At 39.7% G+C, this 15,130-nt stretch overlaps 1 protein-coding gene across 1 annotated transcript; it reads right to left on the bottom strand.

The window, feature by feature from the left end:
* Positions 1-3,712: 3,712 nt before the first annotated feature.
* Positions 3,713-14,859, bottom strand: HEY2 (hes related family bHLH transcription factor with YRPW motif 2). Its single transcript, XM_045544304.1, has 5 exons — positions 14,592-14,859; positions 12,553-12,631; positions 12,340-12,423; positions 9,942-10,023; positions 3,713-5,846 (listed from the first exon to the last, which is right to left on the bottom strand). Exons 1-5 carry the CDS (start codon positions 14,672-14,674, stop codon positions 5,161-5,163), a joined length of 1,014 nt encoding a protein of 337 aa, XP_045400260.1. The 5' UTR covers positions 14,675-14,859; the 3' UTR covers positions 3,713-5,160.
* Positions 14,860-15,130: the final 271 nt, after the last annotated feature.

Raw genomic sequence — 15,130 nt, 5'->3', positions numbered from 1 at the left:
TATATAGAAAAAATCAGCCGGGCATGGTGGCGCATGCCTGTAGCCCCAGCTACTCGGGAGGCTGAGGCAGTAGGATCGCTTGAGCCCAGGAGTTTGAGGTTGCTGTGAGCTAGGCTGATGCCATGGCACTCACTCCAACCCGGGCAACAGAGCGAGACTCTGTCTCAAAAAAAAACAGGGGGGGGGTAGGAAATCCCAGAATAATCCAGCATTCTCCCTAAAAAAAAAAAAAAAAAAAAAACTCCTCATCTTTTACATCCAATGGAGAATGGGGATGATTTTTTTTTTCAAATTCTATTTACTTGGCACCTCGTCTTAACACTTCACCATTTTGCCTCACCTTTGTCAACCATGTTGAGTGAAATTACAGAATATTCTTTGGTAGCCATTATATAGAGTAAGTTCATTGATTAAGATAAAGCAGTTGTGACCTGATGGAAAGTTGACAAGTTAAAACTAGAGAACTGCCAAAATAACTTCTCTTATGTTGTAACATGGCATAACATGGGGTTATTCCTTTTTTCACTCTTTCATATGGTGGTTTTATGTTAACACTACAGACAGATTTACTCTTGTCATTAGTCCAAAGTGGTCCCAGGCAGTTTGAAATCCTGGGGTAGTCCAAATAAGTCTGAGACCAAAAAAACCAACAATGTCAAAACCCACAGCCTAAAGGTCAAAAATACGAATTTAAGTATCAGACAGGACTGGGATGAGTACTAACTCAGCCTCCTAGGAATAGCCTTGGACAATTAACTGCCTATTCTCCAATTCGTAATATGCAATTAAGTATAATAATATTATCTACTTTATAGGACAGTTATGAGTCTTAAACGAGGAAACAGATTTCAAACACTTAGCATAAGGCTTACCACAGAGAACAGCCGAACAGTATTAGCAGTTAGTACACATTTGATTTTCCTTTTTAGACCCGCGTCTTACAGTGAGTGCTGGTTCTGACAGTTACAGCAGAGGACCCAATTCCCTGATCAATGCCATTTCTTTCCTTGCCTTTGAAGTTAGAGGTGAGGGAGCCATGGGAAACAGCACCACCTGGTGCCTAGAGAAACATTTCCCATATGCCTCTGGGCCCTCACTTGAGATTGTCTGTGTAGGCTCAGGGGCTTTTCTTCTTTTTAAGATTTTCCATCCAAGTTCAAAGACTTATCCTTTCAAAGAATATGAGCTATAGTCGCAGTTTATGATGTCATGTTTGCTGTAACGCTTTGTTGTAGTTGCTGAAATAATCACAATCTCAGCCATTGTTTAGATCTTAAAAGAATTATAAGGGGAAGTCAAGCTCCATTCTTAAGTAAAATGCAGCACAACAACTAGTAGTAGTCCCACTGGGCAATAAAAAGAGGAGAAGTTTTAAAAATACATCTATCTTTAGATCATTAGGTTTACAAAGTCAATCTTGATTCTTCAATTTGACTAGGACTGTGTCCTAATGAGACACTTTTAAAGTAAGCTAATTCAGCCACATTGTAATCTACGTATAACACTAGCTAGCCATGGGTTTCTAAAATTGCATTTATTATAAGTACAATATTGTGTTATTGTATTGCCTGAAATCCAAGATGCATTTTCTTTTTCATTTTTCTGGTAAATAGGCAGTTTTATGATTACTGTGGAAAGTTATGTTGTAGTGGTTCTTTGTCCTTAAAAACTGATCTTCAACCAATAGTATATCTTACAACTGATGGAGTCTTAGACTCATGGGAATAAGGAATCCTAAAATTATACTGTTTTGTGATGATGTTACCTAAGATGATTACTCTTTGTAACAATTCAAAGATTGGCAAAAGGAACAATTTGAAAAAATAAAAAAGATAACCCAAAAGGCTTCATTAAGTTTGATAATACATGTGCACAAGTGGATATGAGAACCATCACTCTAGTTAACATTTGGACTTTTTTATGTTTCTACATTACTTTAAAAGCCCATCAGAGTTCTTCAAATATGATAGGAAATATCATATTTGTAATAGCAAAAGATCTGAAGAAAAGCAAAAAGCTTCCCCCCACCAGCTCCCAGAAACCCCTTTCTTCACTGTCAGTGCACCTGCTTCTTTTGAGGGTCGCTGTGGAGGCAGCCATACCTATCACTGTCAGTCTGTAAGACTGGACTTTCACTTGCTACTGCATACCATTCAAAACCTGACATATACAGCACAGTGCTGGGCACATAGTAGTTATTCAATAAGTACCTTGTGGCTCACTGATGTGAAATACAAAACTGTGTTCTAATTAGGCATACAAGTAGCTTTTACCAGTTGGGGAAATCCAAATTTCTAAAAAAGTTCCCTTTTTCCTTTTATCCTACTAACAACACTTTGAGTTAATTTGGGGACTTTTACACAAATAAAAGCCACCAGTAAATCAAACCCTAAAAGATCTTTTTCCCTAAAACAATTTTAAAGGGCATAACTCCTTTAGTATTTTGGTAACGAACATGAAAATTACTATACACGTGGAACACCACCTTCAGAGAACTTTTGGATCAGAGATGGTAAACTCAATGGTCAATTTAATATAAATAGTGAAACATAATGTTAAAAGCTGATGATGTGAAACATTGCATGGGCCAATTAACTTGAAATGACTAAAATTACTGACAATGATTACCTTTAAGAACACTTCCTATCAGCTATGTGTCCAGTTGACTTGCAAATATTTCAGTTGGCTAAATTGAAAAATAATAATCCATGTAAAAATGGGAAGGGAAAAAAGGGTGTGGGAAGGAAGGGTATTTATCTTAAAATATTTAATCCAAATTACAAAATTTCCTGATCTCTAAAACAGTTTACATTTCAAAAAAGGAGAAGTCTTCTGAAGACTGACACTACAATAGGCACTGAATCAGCTTTCTGATCATAAAATAAAATTTATATGCCTGTTATTCACAAATTATGACTAAAAAGCAACTCCAAATACTACTAAATCCATTTTCTTATTTGCTACCTAATTCCACTAGAGTTATCTGAAGATATAAGAACCACAGGGCTTAGAGACAGAAGAAATAAGGTGATTTGTTTTTGCACATTTCTTTTTTTACCTATTTACAGAAAGGAGAAATTAGATAAACTGTATGCTTGAGTTTCAAAACCAAAACAATATAAGAACCTTCCCATTTCTTCCTTTGATAGAATTGACAAGCATAATAAAAACATTCTTTTTCATTTTTTTCATGTCATTTGGCCTAAGACCTTTAAGAATTCTGTAATAGCTTATTTTAGGCTTTACTGAAGAGGGAGCAATACCCACAAAATTTCCACACCAACAAAAGAAATTATCATTGAGGTACAGAGGATTTACCATCACGATGCAAACATATGCCTATCCTGTATGTATGTGATGTTTAAAAATGCTACAAATGTTTTTGAGTTACGAAATGTATGACAAATTCTAGCTTATTATCCTGTATTTGGTATTCATACTCTCATTTGGAAATCCTGTATTTGCATTTTCAAGAACCATGGTTAAAAGTCAGAGGAAACTGAACACTTCTTGCCTTCAAATGTCTTATCTGCCTGTGCTTAATTTGATTTATAAGGTCAGATAAATGTTATTTTCAAGCCAGCTGTGAATTATATCAAATGATTTTGAAAGAGAGAAAGAAAAGCCATGGCTTAAATTATTAGCAAAGGAAGGCCTCACTTGAAATTCATGTCAACTTTCCATTCTGCAAAGCAATTCATCCACATAAAAATAGTCAAAAAGGACTTCATTTAATTAGTGATATGTAAAGACTCTTGCATAGAAAAAGGTTACAAAGTAATGCAAAAAGGACTAGGTACAGTAATTTTAAAACAAATATTTAAATGTATAATTTTGCATAATGTTTAACATTCTCATAATACTTATTGCTTTCTCCACACAGCAGAGAAATGAAGTGCATAATAATACATGCTGTGTCTCTTGTCTTTCAAACATAAAATCTCACATGCTTGATTTCAATGTATTAAGAGATTATTTTGTCAAAAAAAAATCAAAACCACAACACCATATGTAGCACTAGTCTAGGCATGGACAAAAATAATTTATGTACATCCCATTGCATACATTCATCTTGCTTTGGGATCAAATACAACCACTACCTTGACAAAGCATTTAAAAATCGTGGCCTTTCTCTTCCCAATGCTCTCTCCTTGTTTAATCACCTCCAGAAATGCAACTTCTCCCAAAAGGTGACAAGAATAGATGTTACAAATTATCAGGAGAAAATGAAGAGGATAAATATACAAAAATAGTCCAAATGAAACCAAATAAATTAATCCAAACTCTTATAAACTGGAGAGTTTTCAAGTTGGCATGAATCAAATTGCCTCCGGTGGGCACATGGTAGGCAACTGCTCTTAGGTGCACTATATAAATGTAAGGGTTCTATAAAGAAGCACCAGATTTTGAGCCATCCAAAGAAAAAGTGCCTGGGGGCTTGCAGGCAGAGCAGAAATACTTGTTAATCTGAGCACTGATGGAATAATTACTTATACCAATGCACTGCTAAATGTCACCGCTTGGCAAGTCTGTAAAAAGGAAGTGAACTAAGATAAATCTAGCTCTTTCAACTTGGAAATTATTTTCAGTAATCCTTTTGACCAAAAAAACCTGTTGCTTTCAACTGAGTACTCTTCTCTGGCATTGAATTAAAATGTCTGCAGCCTATTGCAAGACTTCCGTCCCTTTCCTTTCTTAACCTAACTTCCACACTCTTCTTTACTTGTGCAATGTTACATGTTCAGAAGAAAAGTTTCCTAGCTCAGGCACTTATGAAACACGAATTTTTTTTCCCCCACCTAGTTTCAAGAGAATTCTGTCAGGGCATTTTTCTTCTCCAATTCAGACATCCTGATGCACTGTTGGATGATACAGTCCATACATTTTCCAGGAAAATTCTAAATGGAAACGAGTGTGAAGTTTTCAAAAATTGCTGATGTCAGTTACCGAGCTGCCTTAAACAAAAAACAAAAAACCCAACAACAACAACAAAAAAAGATAATACCACATTTCCACTCGTGAGGTTTGTGTCTCAAATAGCTTTATTGTTCCTTTGTGGATCTGTAGGCATCTGTATGGCTACCTTCAGGGTGCAGAGGTTTGAAGCTGACTCTGAAATGAAGGACATTCAGTTAATATTGCAAGAAGTTCAAGGAAAATTTAAAAAGCTCCAACTTCTGTCCCCCAGGGTCGGTAAGGTTTACTGTTTGTTCCACCGCTTGTCTGCTGAGGACTGGACGTGGCTGATACGGATAAGGGCGGGCTGATGGCTGCTGCCGCTGCCACTGCTGCAGCTGCGTTGGGGGGGAGCATGGGGAACGCTCCTGCGAAGGACAGAGGGAAGCTGTGCGCGGCTGCGGTGGCTGCGGCGGCTGCGGCATGGACGGTGGCAGAGAGGGACAGGAGAGAGGTGGAGAGAGGTGGCACGCAAGGGGCAACGCTGCCCGTGGATGGCATTCGGAGGGCAGAATCTGCGTGGGCAAACGTGGCCGTGAGGAGCGCAGAACCATGGGCAGGAGGCACTTCTGAAGTCGTGGAGAGGCGACAAGGGGTTGACTCCGAGGTGTGGAGTCCGTTGGGTTGGAGCAAGGCTGCGGGCAGATGGTGGAAGGCCGCCGCCCAGTGATGTGGATGGAGGGGGTGATGGTGGTGGGCCATGGAGGACGTCATTGCCGCCGCCTCCCGCTGGGAAGCACACGTGCTGAGATGAGAAACCAGTCGCACCCTCAGGGGATCGGAGGAGTCCAGGCCTTCCACGGAACTCAGGTACCTCGCCACCTCCGTCAGGCACTCTCGGAACCCAATGCTCATGAAGTCCATGGCAAGAGCATGTGCATCAAAGTAGCCTAGAATTGGGGGTTGAGCAAGGTGGGAGAAAGAAGAGAGATTGAGAGGCCGGGATGTGGGGGGGAGACAAAAATGATACAGTTATGAATAATAAACACTCACTGATGTTCCACTCTGTCCTTCAAAAGATTGAAGTCGATAATCCTTTCTGAAAATAAGATTGAAGTCGATAATCCTTTCTGAAAATATTGCCTGCCGTTTATGGTTTTAGTTTTTTTTGCTGAAGAAAGTGTACTTTGCAACTACATGTGTGACAACTCTGGCAATGCAATTTGCTACAGTTGTCCTTGCAACTAAACATCACAGTGGGGGGAAAATTAACAACATCCAAGTTTCAAACACTTCCAGGGAAAAAAATGGTGTCTTTCCTTTTGTATTGTGGGATAGTGAAATTCCCCAGGAAACGTTTTCATGGAAATACAGAGCTCCAGTCCCTCTGTCTCTGTTGCAGGAGTTGGAGATTAAAGGGCTTATCTGAAACATCCTTACCCTTTTGGCATCTTAACAGCGCGGCCAAGTGCATCTTAGCAGCATGAGGACTTTCTTTAGAAATGCGCTAGACTCTCAATAAATGCATAAATGCTTCTTGACTCACAATGTTTTTTATCAACAACGTGAAAACATCTTGTCATAACTCTGTATTAAAAAAGGTTTAATGAAAACAAAATGAGTTTTTTATTTAATTTGGTTACTAATTTGAAGATCTTATTTTTCTGTCAGGAATATAAGGCCGCTTTACTGACATGAATTTACTATTCTGTAACTCCTAGTTTTTCTGAACTTCAAATATATATCTCCTTCAGTGGTTAGCTTACTTTTTTCTGGCACCTACCCAAGAAAAAAAAGTGTATTAATTGTGTCAGTCTGTATGCACACACCCCCACATCTACGGTTACTACCATAAAAATGGCTGAAGCTCGGTCGCATTTATTAGATTCTCTTTTTACCCAGAGATAATATATTAGAATAGAAAATGGTAACGTCTGATTATTATAGTACTGATCTATAGCACAATGATAATCAGCCATTTGGGGAAACGTCACCCACTTTGAATGAGTGAACTCTGGTATGTACAAACATACCCTTTTCAGATTCTTTTTTATTTGCAACTTTTTAAAAAGTAATTTTCAAACTGAAAGTTTAGTCTGTTCACTTTTGGAATGTGTGTATACATGAATAAGAAATACCACATTCAAACAAGGTTATTTTTATCTATAGCATTTACTACATTATCTTTTGATGTTTTTGCTGATAAAGTATTCCCTGTTTCATTTATCATCTATTAAAAATTAGGCTATTTTAATCTGTAATCAAAGCGCTTTGGAAAATAGTAGTCACATATGCTCAAAGTCCTAAAGCTAGAATTCCAACAAATTTGGAAGTCCAAAGAGATATTTGTGGCAAATATAGACACCATTAAGATAGAAACAACAATAGAACAAAGCTGATATAACAGACTATCTTAAAATGTGAAAGCAACAAAAATAGTTATCATCCCAGCACTTTGGCATAGTTAGCAAACAGAGCCCCTTGGATTAGGAGGAAAAGCTATTCCTGAAGAAGAGCCCTCCCTGGAAAGATTTCATACTTCAGTGCTCAGGATTCTCTGTAGGGCTTTGCAGCCTCTGATCTCCATGAGAGATGGAAAAAGGTAATGATTAAAGCAGACAGAGTGTCCAGAAATCCATAGGGATTTAGAAATTTAGGTTACTGTACTAAATCCTCTTGAGAAACTATTGTCATACCAGGACAGATGTAAAGAATGAATCAATAGAATGGGAACCCCGGGAGCTTCCAAGAATTTTCATTAGTGGCCATGGAGTGAAATTTGTGGTTTGCCAGCTATGTTGTTAGATATGGCTGAGTCCTCTGTTGTACCTTAAGAGATATAAATTATGTAATTTCTATCCTATTGTTAAATGCAGAGGGAAATGATGATGAGTAGCTGTCTCCCGTGAATGGAACTTGGGCCAACAATAGCACACATACATGTCTACACTACTTCCTCTGTGCCAGCACTATTCTATGGGCTTTAAGTGAATTAACTCATAACAACCTTGTGAGGTGGACACTATCACTGTCCTAATTCTACAGATGGTGGCTGGGGCTCAGAGAGGCTTAGTAACTTACCCAAGGTAACACAGCTAATAAATGACAGAGCCAGGATTTGAAATCAGGCAACACAGTCCATGCCCTTCACCACTGCACTTTGAGGCAGTTGGGAGTCTTTGACAATGTGCATCCAAACTGCCAGCTCCTTCTTCAAGGCCACACATTCTCCTATGCAATGGCCTCCTTAACGACCTGGCAGTCAGGTGACTTGTATGGAGCCTGCTTGGAAATGTCTGTTCACAAACTATTCTGGGACGAATTTTAAGACTGTTCAGGTAGCCAAGAATAGCAACCGAGATGGAACTCAGCTTTTATAAGAAAACCTAAGAACAATATTTCTCTTTAGAATTACAGCTCATGACAAGTATTTGAAACCCTGACAAGAATACTTAGCTTTGTGGCTAACAATGCCAAGGGAGGTAGGGCAATTTTTCTTGCCCCATTACTAATTCAATCAGAATCCTAACATCCTGGGGTAGCAGTTGTAGAGACAGAGTCAAGGGGCTGGAGAGGCCTTTGGAGCTCATCCTGCTAGTGTAGGCCTGCTAGTGTAGGCCTCAAAGTACAGCAGAGTACTTCTGTTTTAGGGTAAAGGCAAGGCAGTGGCCAAGCTGGGCTGGATCATTGGCTTCTACGATTTAATCCAGTCTTCTTCTCTATTACATAAGAATGTCTCCATCTTACACCACTCTTTACTCATTCAGGACAGTTTCTTAAGAAGGTGCAACTTGGTATAAGTCACACAATGTCAGCTTCTCGGCTTCTTTGTACAATGATCACCCCACCACCACTACCACCACCACTACCACCTGACACAAGCAAAAGATGGCTAAGATCAGGGCTGATGTTCTACAAGTCCTAAGCATTGTGGGCATATAGGAGTTAAATAATGAAATACTCCCAAACCAATTGGTAAATAGCTACTTCCCTCCAATGTCTGGTCTCTGCCCTGCTCTCGGACCCACACACTATGTAGTAAAAGGTTAATGCTGGGCACAGAGAGGCCTCCAGGATTTAGTAGCAGCACTTAACTTCTTATGATACCCTCTCCTTATTCAGTTGTTAAATATATTGAATAACACCCTTGGCTAAGATGAATATCAAAGGCTTCTTTGAAGGGTGATAAAGACACAAAAGGGCAAAATCAAGTCTGAGTGATGTATGCACAAGTGGGATAATGAAATTAGAGCTTTTAGGATCTCAAGTCTATTTTTAGCATGAGATGAGGGTCCCTCTCTCATCCCCTTGACACAATTCCTCCCTAAGTCACTATTCAGAACAGAGGATATCTCTTTGGGGCACTGGACCCAGAGTGCCTCCTCCTGTCTGCTCTCCGCAGGAACAACTCTGCTCCCTTAGTGGTTTCTAGTACAGAGATTTACTACTTGAACTTCTAATGTTCTGTTTACTCTAAATCCAAGACCAAAACCTGAAAATAATAATGAAAATAACTCTAGAGTGGCTTCCTTTTGAACAGCTAAATAATTTTGAGTCCTAGCCTTGATCTAATGAAGAAGGAGGAAGAGGAGGAAAAGAGGAGAAAGAAGAGGAGGAAGAGGAAGAAGCAGCAGCAGAGGAAGAGAGAAAAAGAGAGAAAGAGAGAGAAAAGAAGAAAAAAGGATTGCCTCTAAGCTCCTGTTTATATTTGGATGTTTGTGTGTTTGTGTTTTCTTTCTGTACAGATTCCAGTGTGCCCTTCTTAAGTCCCAAACAAATCTCTGACCAGGCTGCTGTGAATGAAGCCATACTCCCACAGTATTATGAAAGCAAACACAAGCCCAGGGTCAAGTGCTTCTTTTGTTCCAAAAGTTCTTTCCCACGAGTTCAATCCTGCCATTAGCATTGATTTCCACAGCTTTAATCTGGGACCGCCTATCTCAGCTTGTTAAAGAACTGTTCAACTATGACTTCCCTACAACATTAGGGGGAAAAAATGAAAAGAGAAAGGTAGAAAGGGGGAAAAAGTGAAATCACCTACTTACCTTTACCCCCTGTTGCCTGAAGCATCTTCAAATGATCCACTGTCATTTGCAATATTTCAGCTTTTTCTAACTTTGCAGATCCCTTCATAAACAAATTATAAAGTCTCATCAGTCCCACAAAAACTAATTTGGAACATTATACATTGAATTTAGCATTATTATTTCGATTTTCCTTCTCGCTGGAAAAGTCCAAGTTTAATTTTTCTTCAGAAAAATATGAATTCTTTCCAAACTTTACATGAAAGCACTAATTACTCTGTCATATCTAATGACACATATTTGCCATTTTAAACTTTAAAGGCTAAAAAGAAGGCAAAATAAATAGTTTTTTATCATCAGAATAATCATACTTCTAAGATCACTCCACCAAAACCATTTCAATTGCAGAAATCTCAAACTTTGATTTAATCTCTATCTTGATAAATAATGTATTTTATTATGGCATATCCAATAATCTTATATAATGGTGAAGTCTAGATGAACTGAATAGTTGTATAACTCTGGAAGATAAGGAGATAGGATTTTAGCAAATTATTGTTAAAAGTAGATTTTCCAAATATATAAAATTTTAATAAATCCTTAAAGATATTTCATACTAGACCACTGGTAAGCAGATCCAAAAATTTAAAAACGAAGACTTTTAAGGTTTTTTTCCTTCCATAACCACCAGCAGGTGTCACTGTGAATTCCAAGATCATAAACAAGAATAATTTACTATTTACCTAGGAAGCATCATAAATGCTTAAGAATTTTTGAAACTTTTAAAATAGTTCTTAATCAAATTATCTTGGAAATATATTTTTATTTTCTCCCTTCCCCTTTTTAAAATAAAGCAACCCCTGGAAACCAATTGAAACACAAATGAGCCATCTCTGTCTGTCTCAGGGGGCTGTGGGTGGCTTCTAATTTCCTGCAAGAGTGAAATAATTATACCAATATTTTTTCTGAAAAGGATACTAAAGCTTATTTCGGGTTCCTATACTTTACTTGTTTTGTGAAAATTATTAGCACCCAGGACATAATGAGAGTGCCAGAGTTATTTAACTGCTCTAAAGAACATTCTTCTAATCATATTGTGACAGAGCCAGCTCACTATGGTTGGTAGCCAAGCTCTGCAAATGGGAAAGCTTGTGTTTATGGTAACTAACTGCCAAACAACTGAGGTTTGCTTTTAAGGTTTGTTTTAAGTCAACATTTAAGAAAAAAAAATCTAACAAACCAAGAAAAAAAGCTCCTCATAACTGCAGACATTTCGGTACCCCAAATTTTAAAAACATCATTGGTTGCTGGCATTTTCATTTGCAGCTATTGTCATTGAAAGTGCTACTAATCAAAACTACAATTTCCACATTCTATTTAGCTTATCAAAGACAGTCTCAGCATATAGACTGGGTGTCTTTTTTGTCTTAAAAATGTACAGTCAACGGCATATTACACTTTTACTTTTGTCAGTATTCAACTTTTCCACGAAGATATATAAGTAGTTTCAGTGAAAGTGACTAATAACTGAAACTCCAGTTTCTGGATAATTTCCAAGGACTTCTTTTATAATGTTTATGGATTCATGAAGTAAACAACAAAATGGAATAAATAAACAATGCTATTGTACGCACTATTTGAATTAAATTGAAAATATTTTCAACAAGGACATGCTGCCATATCCTTTGAAAGATGCTCTTAGAAATCTGTGCCATTAGCCATTGTGGCAGGAGGAGAAACACGACTTTTCTAAAATCACAAAGGAAGATTTAAACATTTGGCTTTCTATTTTTCTAAGTGTGCAAAATCTTTGTTGTTGTTTTTTGTAAAGGAATACTTGCACTATGAAAAGCGACATTTATGACTAATTTGATTTTTACCAAATTTCCAAAAAGACACCCTAAATCAAACATCATTCTATTAACTCAGAGATTAAAAATGAAAGCAAGTGGCTTGGTAAATAAATTTTATTAGTATTATTATTTAGGAAATAGAGCTGGAGATGTTACTTCCTGGGCTTTGGTTATTTTCTAATTAAAAAGATTACTTTTTTTAACAGTTTGAGAAAACATGATATTTCACATATGATATTTCTTTTGAAGAATACTACATGTAGCACAGTTTTAAACAAAACCACTACTGGTATTCATAGAAAGAACAGAGAAAGCATGAACACTGTTACCCTTAAGGGGAAAGTAAGCTAAAGAATGGAAATGTTTTTCAACTTCATGATGGATTATGTTTTTAATAGTTTTGCCACAACAAAGCATTTTATTGAAATAGCTGCTCCGTGCCAGATCAGGGCATACACACCATTATTTTAATGAGATTTAACAAGAACCCACATTCCCAGATCAGAGAATCAGGTTGTTTGAGCTTTTTTTTTGGGGGGGGGGCGGTCCAGGTGGGAGTAGCTTACTTGTTTTTCAAAAGCAGTTGGCACCAGTCGTCTTAACTCAGATAAACTGTTATTTATCCGATCCCGACGCCTTTTCTCTATAATCTATCCCAAAGAAAACAAAACAACAAAAGTTTATGAATACACCAATGATAAAATTACTCAAATGGAAAAATGCAACTGTTCCACATTAGGCTGGGTTACATGATATAAAGAGAAAAAAAAATCACATACCCCTCTCCTTTTCTTTCTTGCCATAATCTGAGATGTTGTTGTTGGAGAATTCGATCTAATCACAGAGCTAGTACTTTGCCTACGAAATAGGAAGAGTATGTCAGGTGCTGCATTGACATAACAATAGTTACTTCTGGATACTAGGTGGCATCCATTAAATATTCAGAGTGATTTCACAGTTCATGTCTGTGTTATTTTATTCTTAGTTCTTGCTTCACTCTTGATAGACTTTGCTTTCAGCCTTTCTGTCTCTTTTGAGGCAGGAATTATACCTTATAAAAAAATTTTTAAACGGGTAATCCAGATGCTAAATCCGTTGGCAAAAACGTCCCTGAACTTTTACTTAAGTTTCCCAGTGAAATAATCATGGGCAGTTAGGGTGAGAAATTAGATAGTAGTATTTCTAGTTCCACTCATATATATTGTAAAGTCAATTAATCTCCTCTCATAGCATCCCTCCTCCTCCCATCAATCAGGCATACTGAACAAAGTATTATCACTTTTTAACATAAAATAAGTGTTAAGCACCCTATCAAACAGACATAAAGTCATCACATGTCAAACTGTAGTCCCTAGGGGCAATCTTAAAAATAAACATAAGTTATCTTATTATTTCAAAACTTCAGTTAGTCATATCTTACTACAGAAAAAATCGACAAATTTGATGTTTTGTATAGTAATGTCCCAAAAGTATGCTCTAAATTAAATACGCCACTGATAAGGAAATTAAAATTACGTTTACTACTAAGTGAATGCTTTACTTTGAAAATGAAACTGAAGGTGCCTGTCAGCCTTCAATCTAAGCTTAAATTTCTAGAAGCTGCAATCCACCTTGACTTTACTAATGAAAACATATTTTTATATTGAAAGATCAATCGAAGTATTACTTGATCACATAAATTTTACAATGCTTTCTAGTTTGTATCTGTTTCTCTTCACAATTCAGGGATACTTTGCTTCTTTATGTTCTCAAATTCCCCACGTTCTTGTTATTTGTTCTTTTTCACTTTAGAAACGTTGCACACCAGGTTGTTATTACCTCACCTTCTCACTTCTGGATCTTATTTCTGAATTAACTGTCCCCCTCATTCTCACCCCTTCTCTACTGGTTTCAGCTTTCACGTGACATCTTCCGTTTTTTCAGACCTCATTTTTTAAGACGACACAACACTTTAATAACTATATATTTGAAACGTTTCAAACGTTTCACATATTTTTGCTCTTGTTGATTTCAGGCCTTGGTTTGTGCGTGTTAGAATAATAATATGAAAGAAAAACTGTTTTCCAATGGTAGGGAAAATTTCCCTGTTTGAGTGACAGCTGTAGATAAATAATTAAGGTGCTTCTGGGGATGACAATTAGGAGCAATTATCGTTTGACCCGCCTGGGCTCTAAAATGCCTCGGTAATCTCCCTCTGTCACAGGAAAGTGGAGGTCTTGGCTTCTGTGATCACAACGCAGATCTTTTCCAGACTTGAGAACAAGCAGTCAAAGAAATGATGCCCTTTCTGATCCTTCTATCAGTCACTCACTGGCGCGTCTGCCCAGTCACGCACGGCCACCCTGCAAAGCTCAACCTACTTAGCCTTGACATCGCAGATTGCTTTAATTTCTCCAAAAGGCAAGTCGTGATTTTAGCCTCTCTAAAAATTAAACATCACATTGTTCTTCTTTTCTCCTGACCTATTTTGAAAGTGCCCCCAAATACAGTTTCAGTGGCGGGGGCGTCGCCCGCCGCCCGGACGTGCCTGTCCGCGCGCCCCACGCTGACAGCCGGGGACCCTCCTCCGCCAACTCCTGCACGCTCCCTTTCAGTCGCATCTCCATCCTCTCCGCCCAACCCCTGCGGCGAAAAGCGACATCCCTCGCCCACCCCACTCGCGCTCTGCGCGCGCCCCACCGCTCAGAGTTTCTCGGGCGAACTTTCCCCCTCGGCTGCTTGCTGCGGAGAGGAGCCTCGGGACTTCCAGAGAGCCGCTCCTGCACAAAGCTCCCCAACCCCTCGGGCTCCGGGCGGCTCCCGCCGAGCCCGCGCTCACCCCGAGTAATTGTTCTCGCTCCCCACGTCGATGGTCTCGTCCATGTCGCTCTCGGAGGTCGTCTCCTCGCAAGGGCGCTTCATCGCGGCAAAGCCGGCGCGGGGCGCAGCCCGGCCGAAACCGGCCTCCTCCTTCCCTCCCTCCCTCCCAGGGCCTTGGCAGGCGCGGCTCCGGCGGCGGCGCGGTCTGCTCCTCGCGGCTCTTTCCCACGCCGCAACCCCGCTCGGCCGCAAGAGCCGGCGCCGGCCACGCCCCCCTCGCAGGCGGGGCCCCCCCCTCGCCCTGCCCTCGCGCGCGGGCCCGGGCCTCCCGCCGGACCCCGCCTCCTCGGTGGTCGGCGTGGCTCGCGATTGGCTGGGGCGAGGGGGCGGGGCTGCGCTCGCCAATGCCGGCCGCGTGGCTCTGGCCGAGGCGTGGGAACGCGGCCGCGGACCTGCGACCCGGAGCCGCGCGCGGGCGGGAGAGGCCGCGGCCAGAGAGCGCGCGGGTTCGCGCTCTCCAGCTTTGGGAGCGCGCGGCGCGAGTGCGGGCGCGGCGGG

The sequence above is a fragment of the Lemur catta genome, chromosome 2 (genome assembly GCF_020740605.2).
Source record: "Lemur catta isolate mLemCat1 chromosome 2, mLemCat1.pri, whole genome shotgun sequence".
In the NCBI taxonomy this organism is placed as follows: Eukaryota; Metazoa; Chordata; class Mammalia; order Primates; family Lemuridae; genus Lemur; species Lemur catta.
Note: the sequence above shows the minus strand (reverse complement) of the source record. Positions and strands in the feature narration are given on the sequence as shown.

Coding starts and splice junctions, on each gene's coding strand:
- HEY2 (XM_045544304.1), bottom strand. CDS start 14,674: ATGAAGCGCCCTTGCGAGGAGACGACCTCCGAGAGCGACATGGACGAG. Junction 12,424..12,552: donor CAAGAAAGAAAAGGAGAGGG/GTATGTGATTTT, acceptor TCTTTGGGATAG/ATTATAGAGAAAAGGCGTCG. Junction 5,847..9,941: donor TCAGGCAACAGGGGGTAAAG/GTAAGTAGGTGA, acceptor CCCCAATTCTAG/GCTACTTTGATGCACATGCT.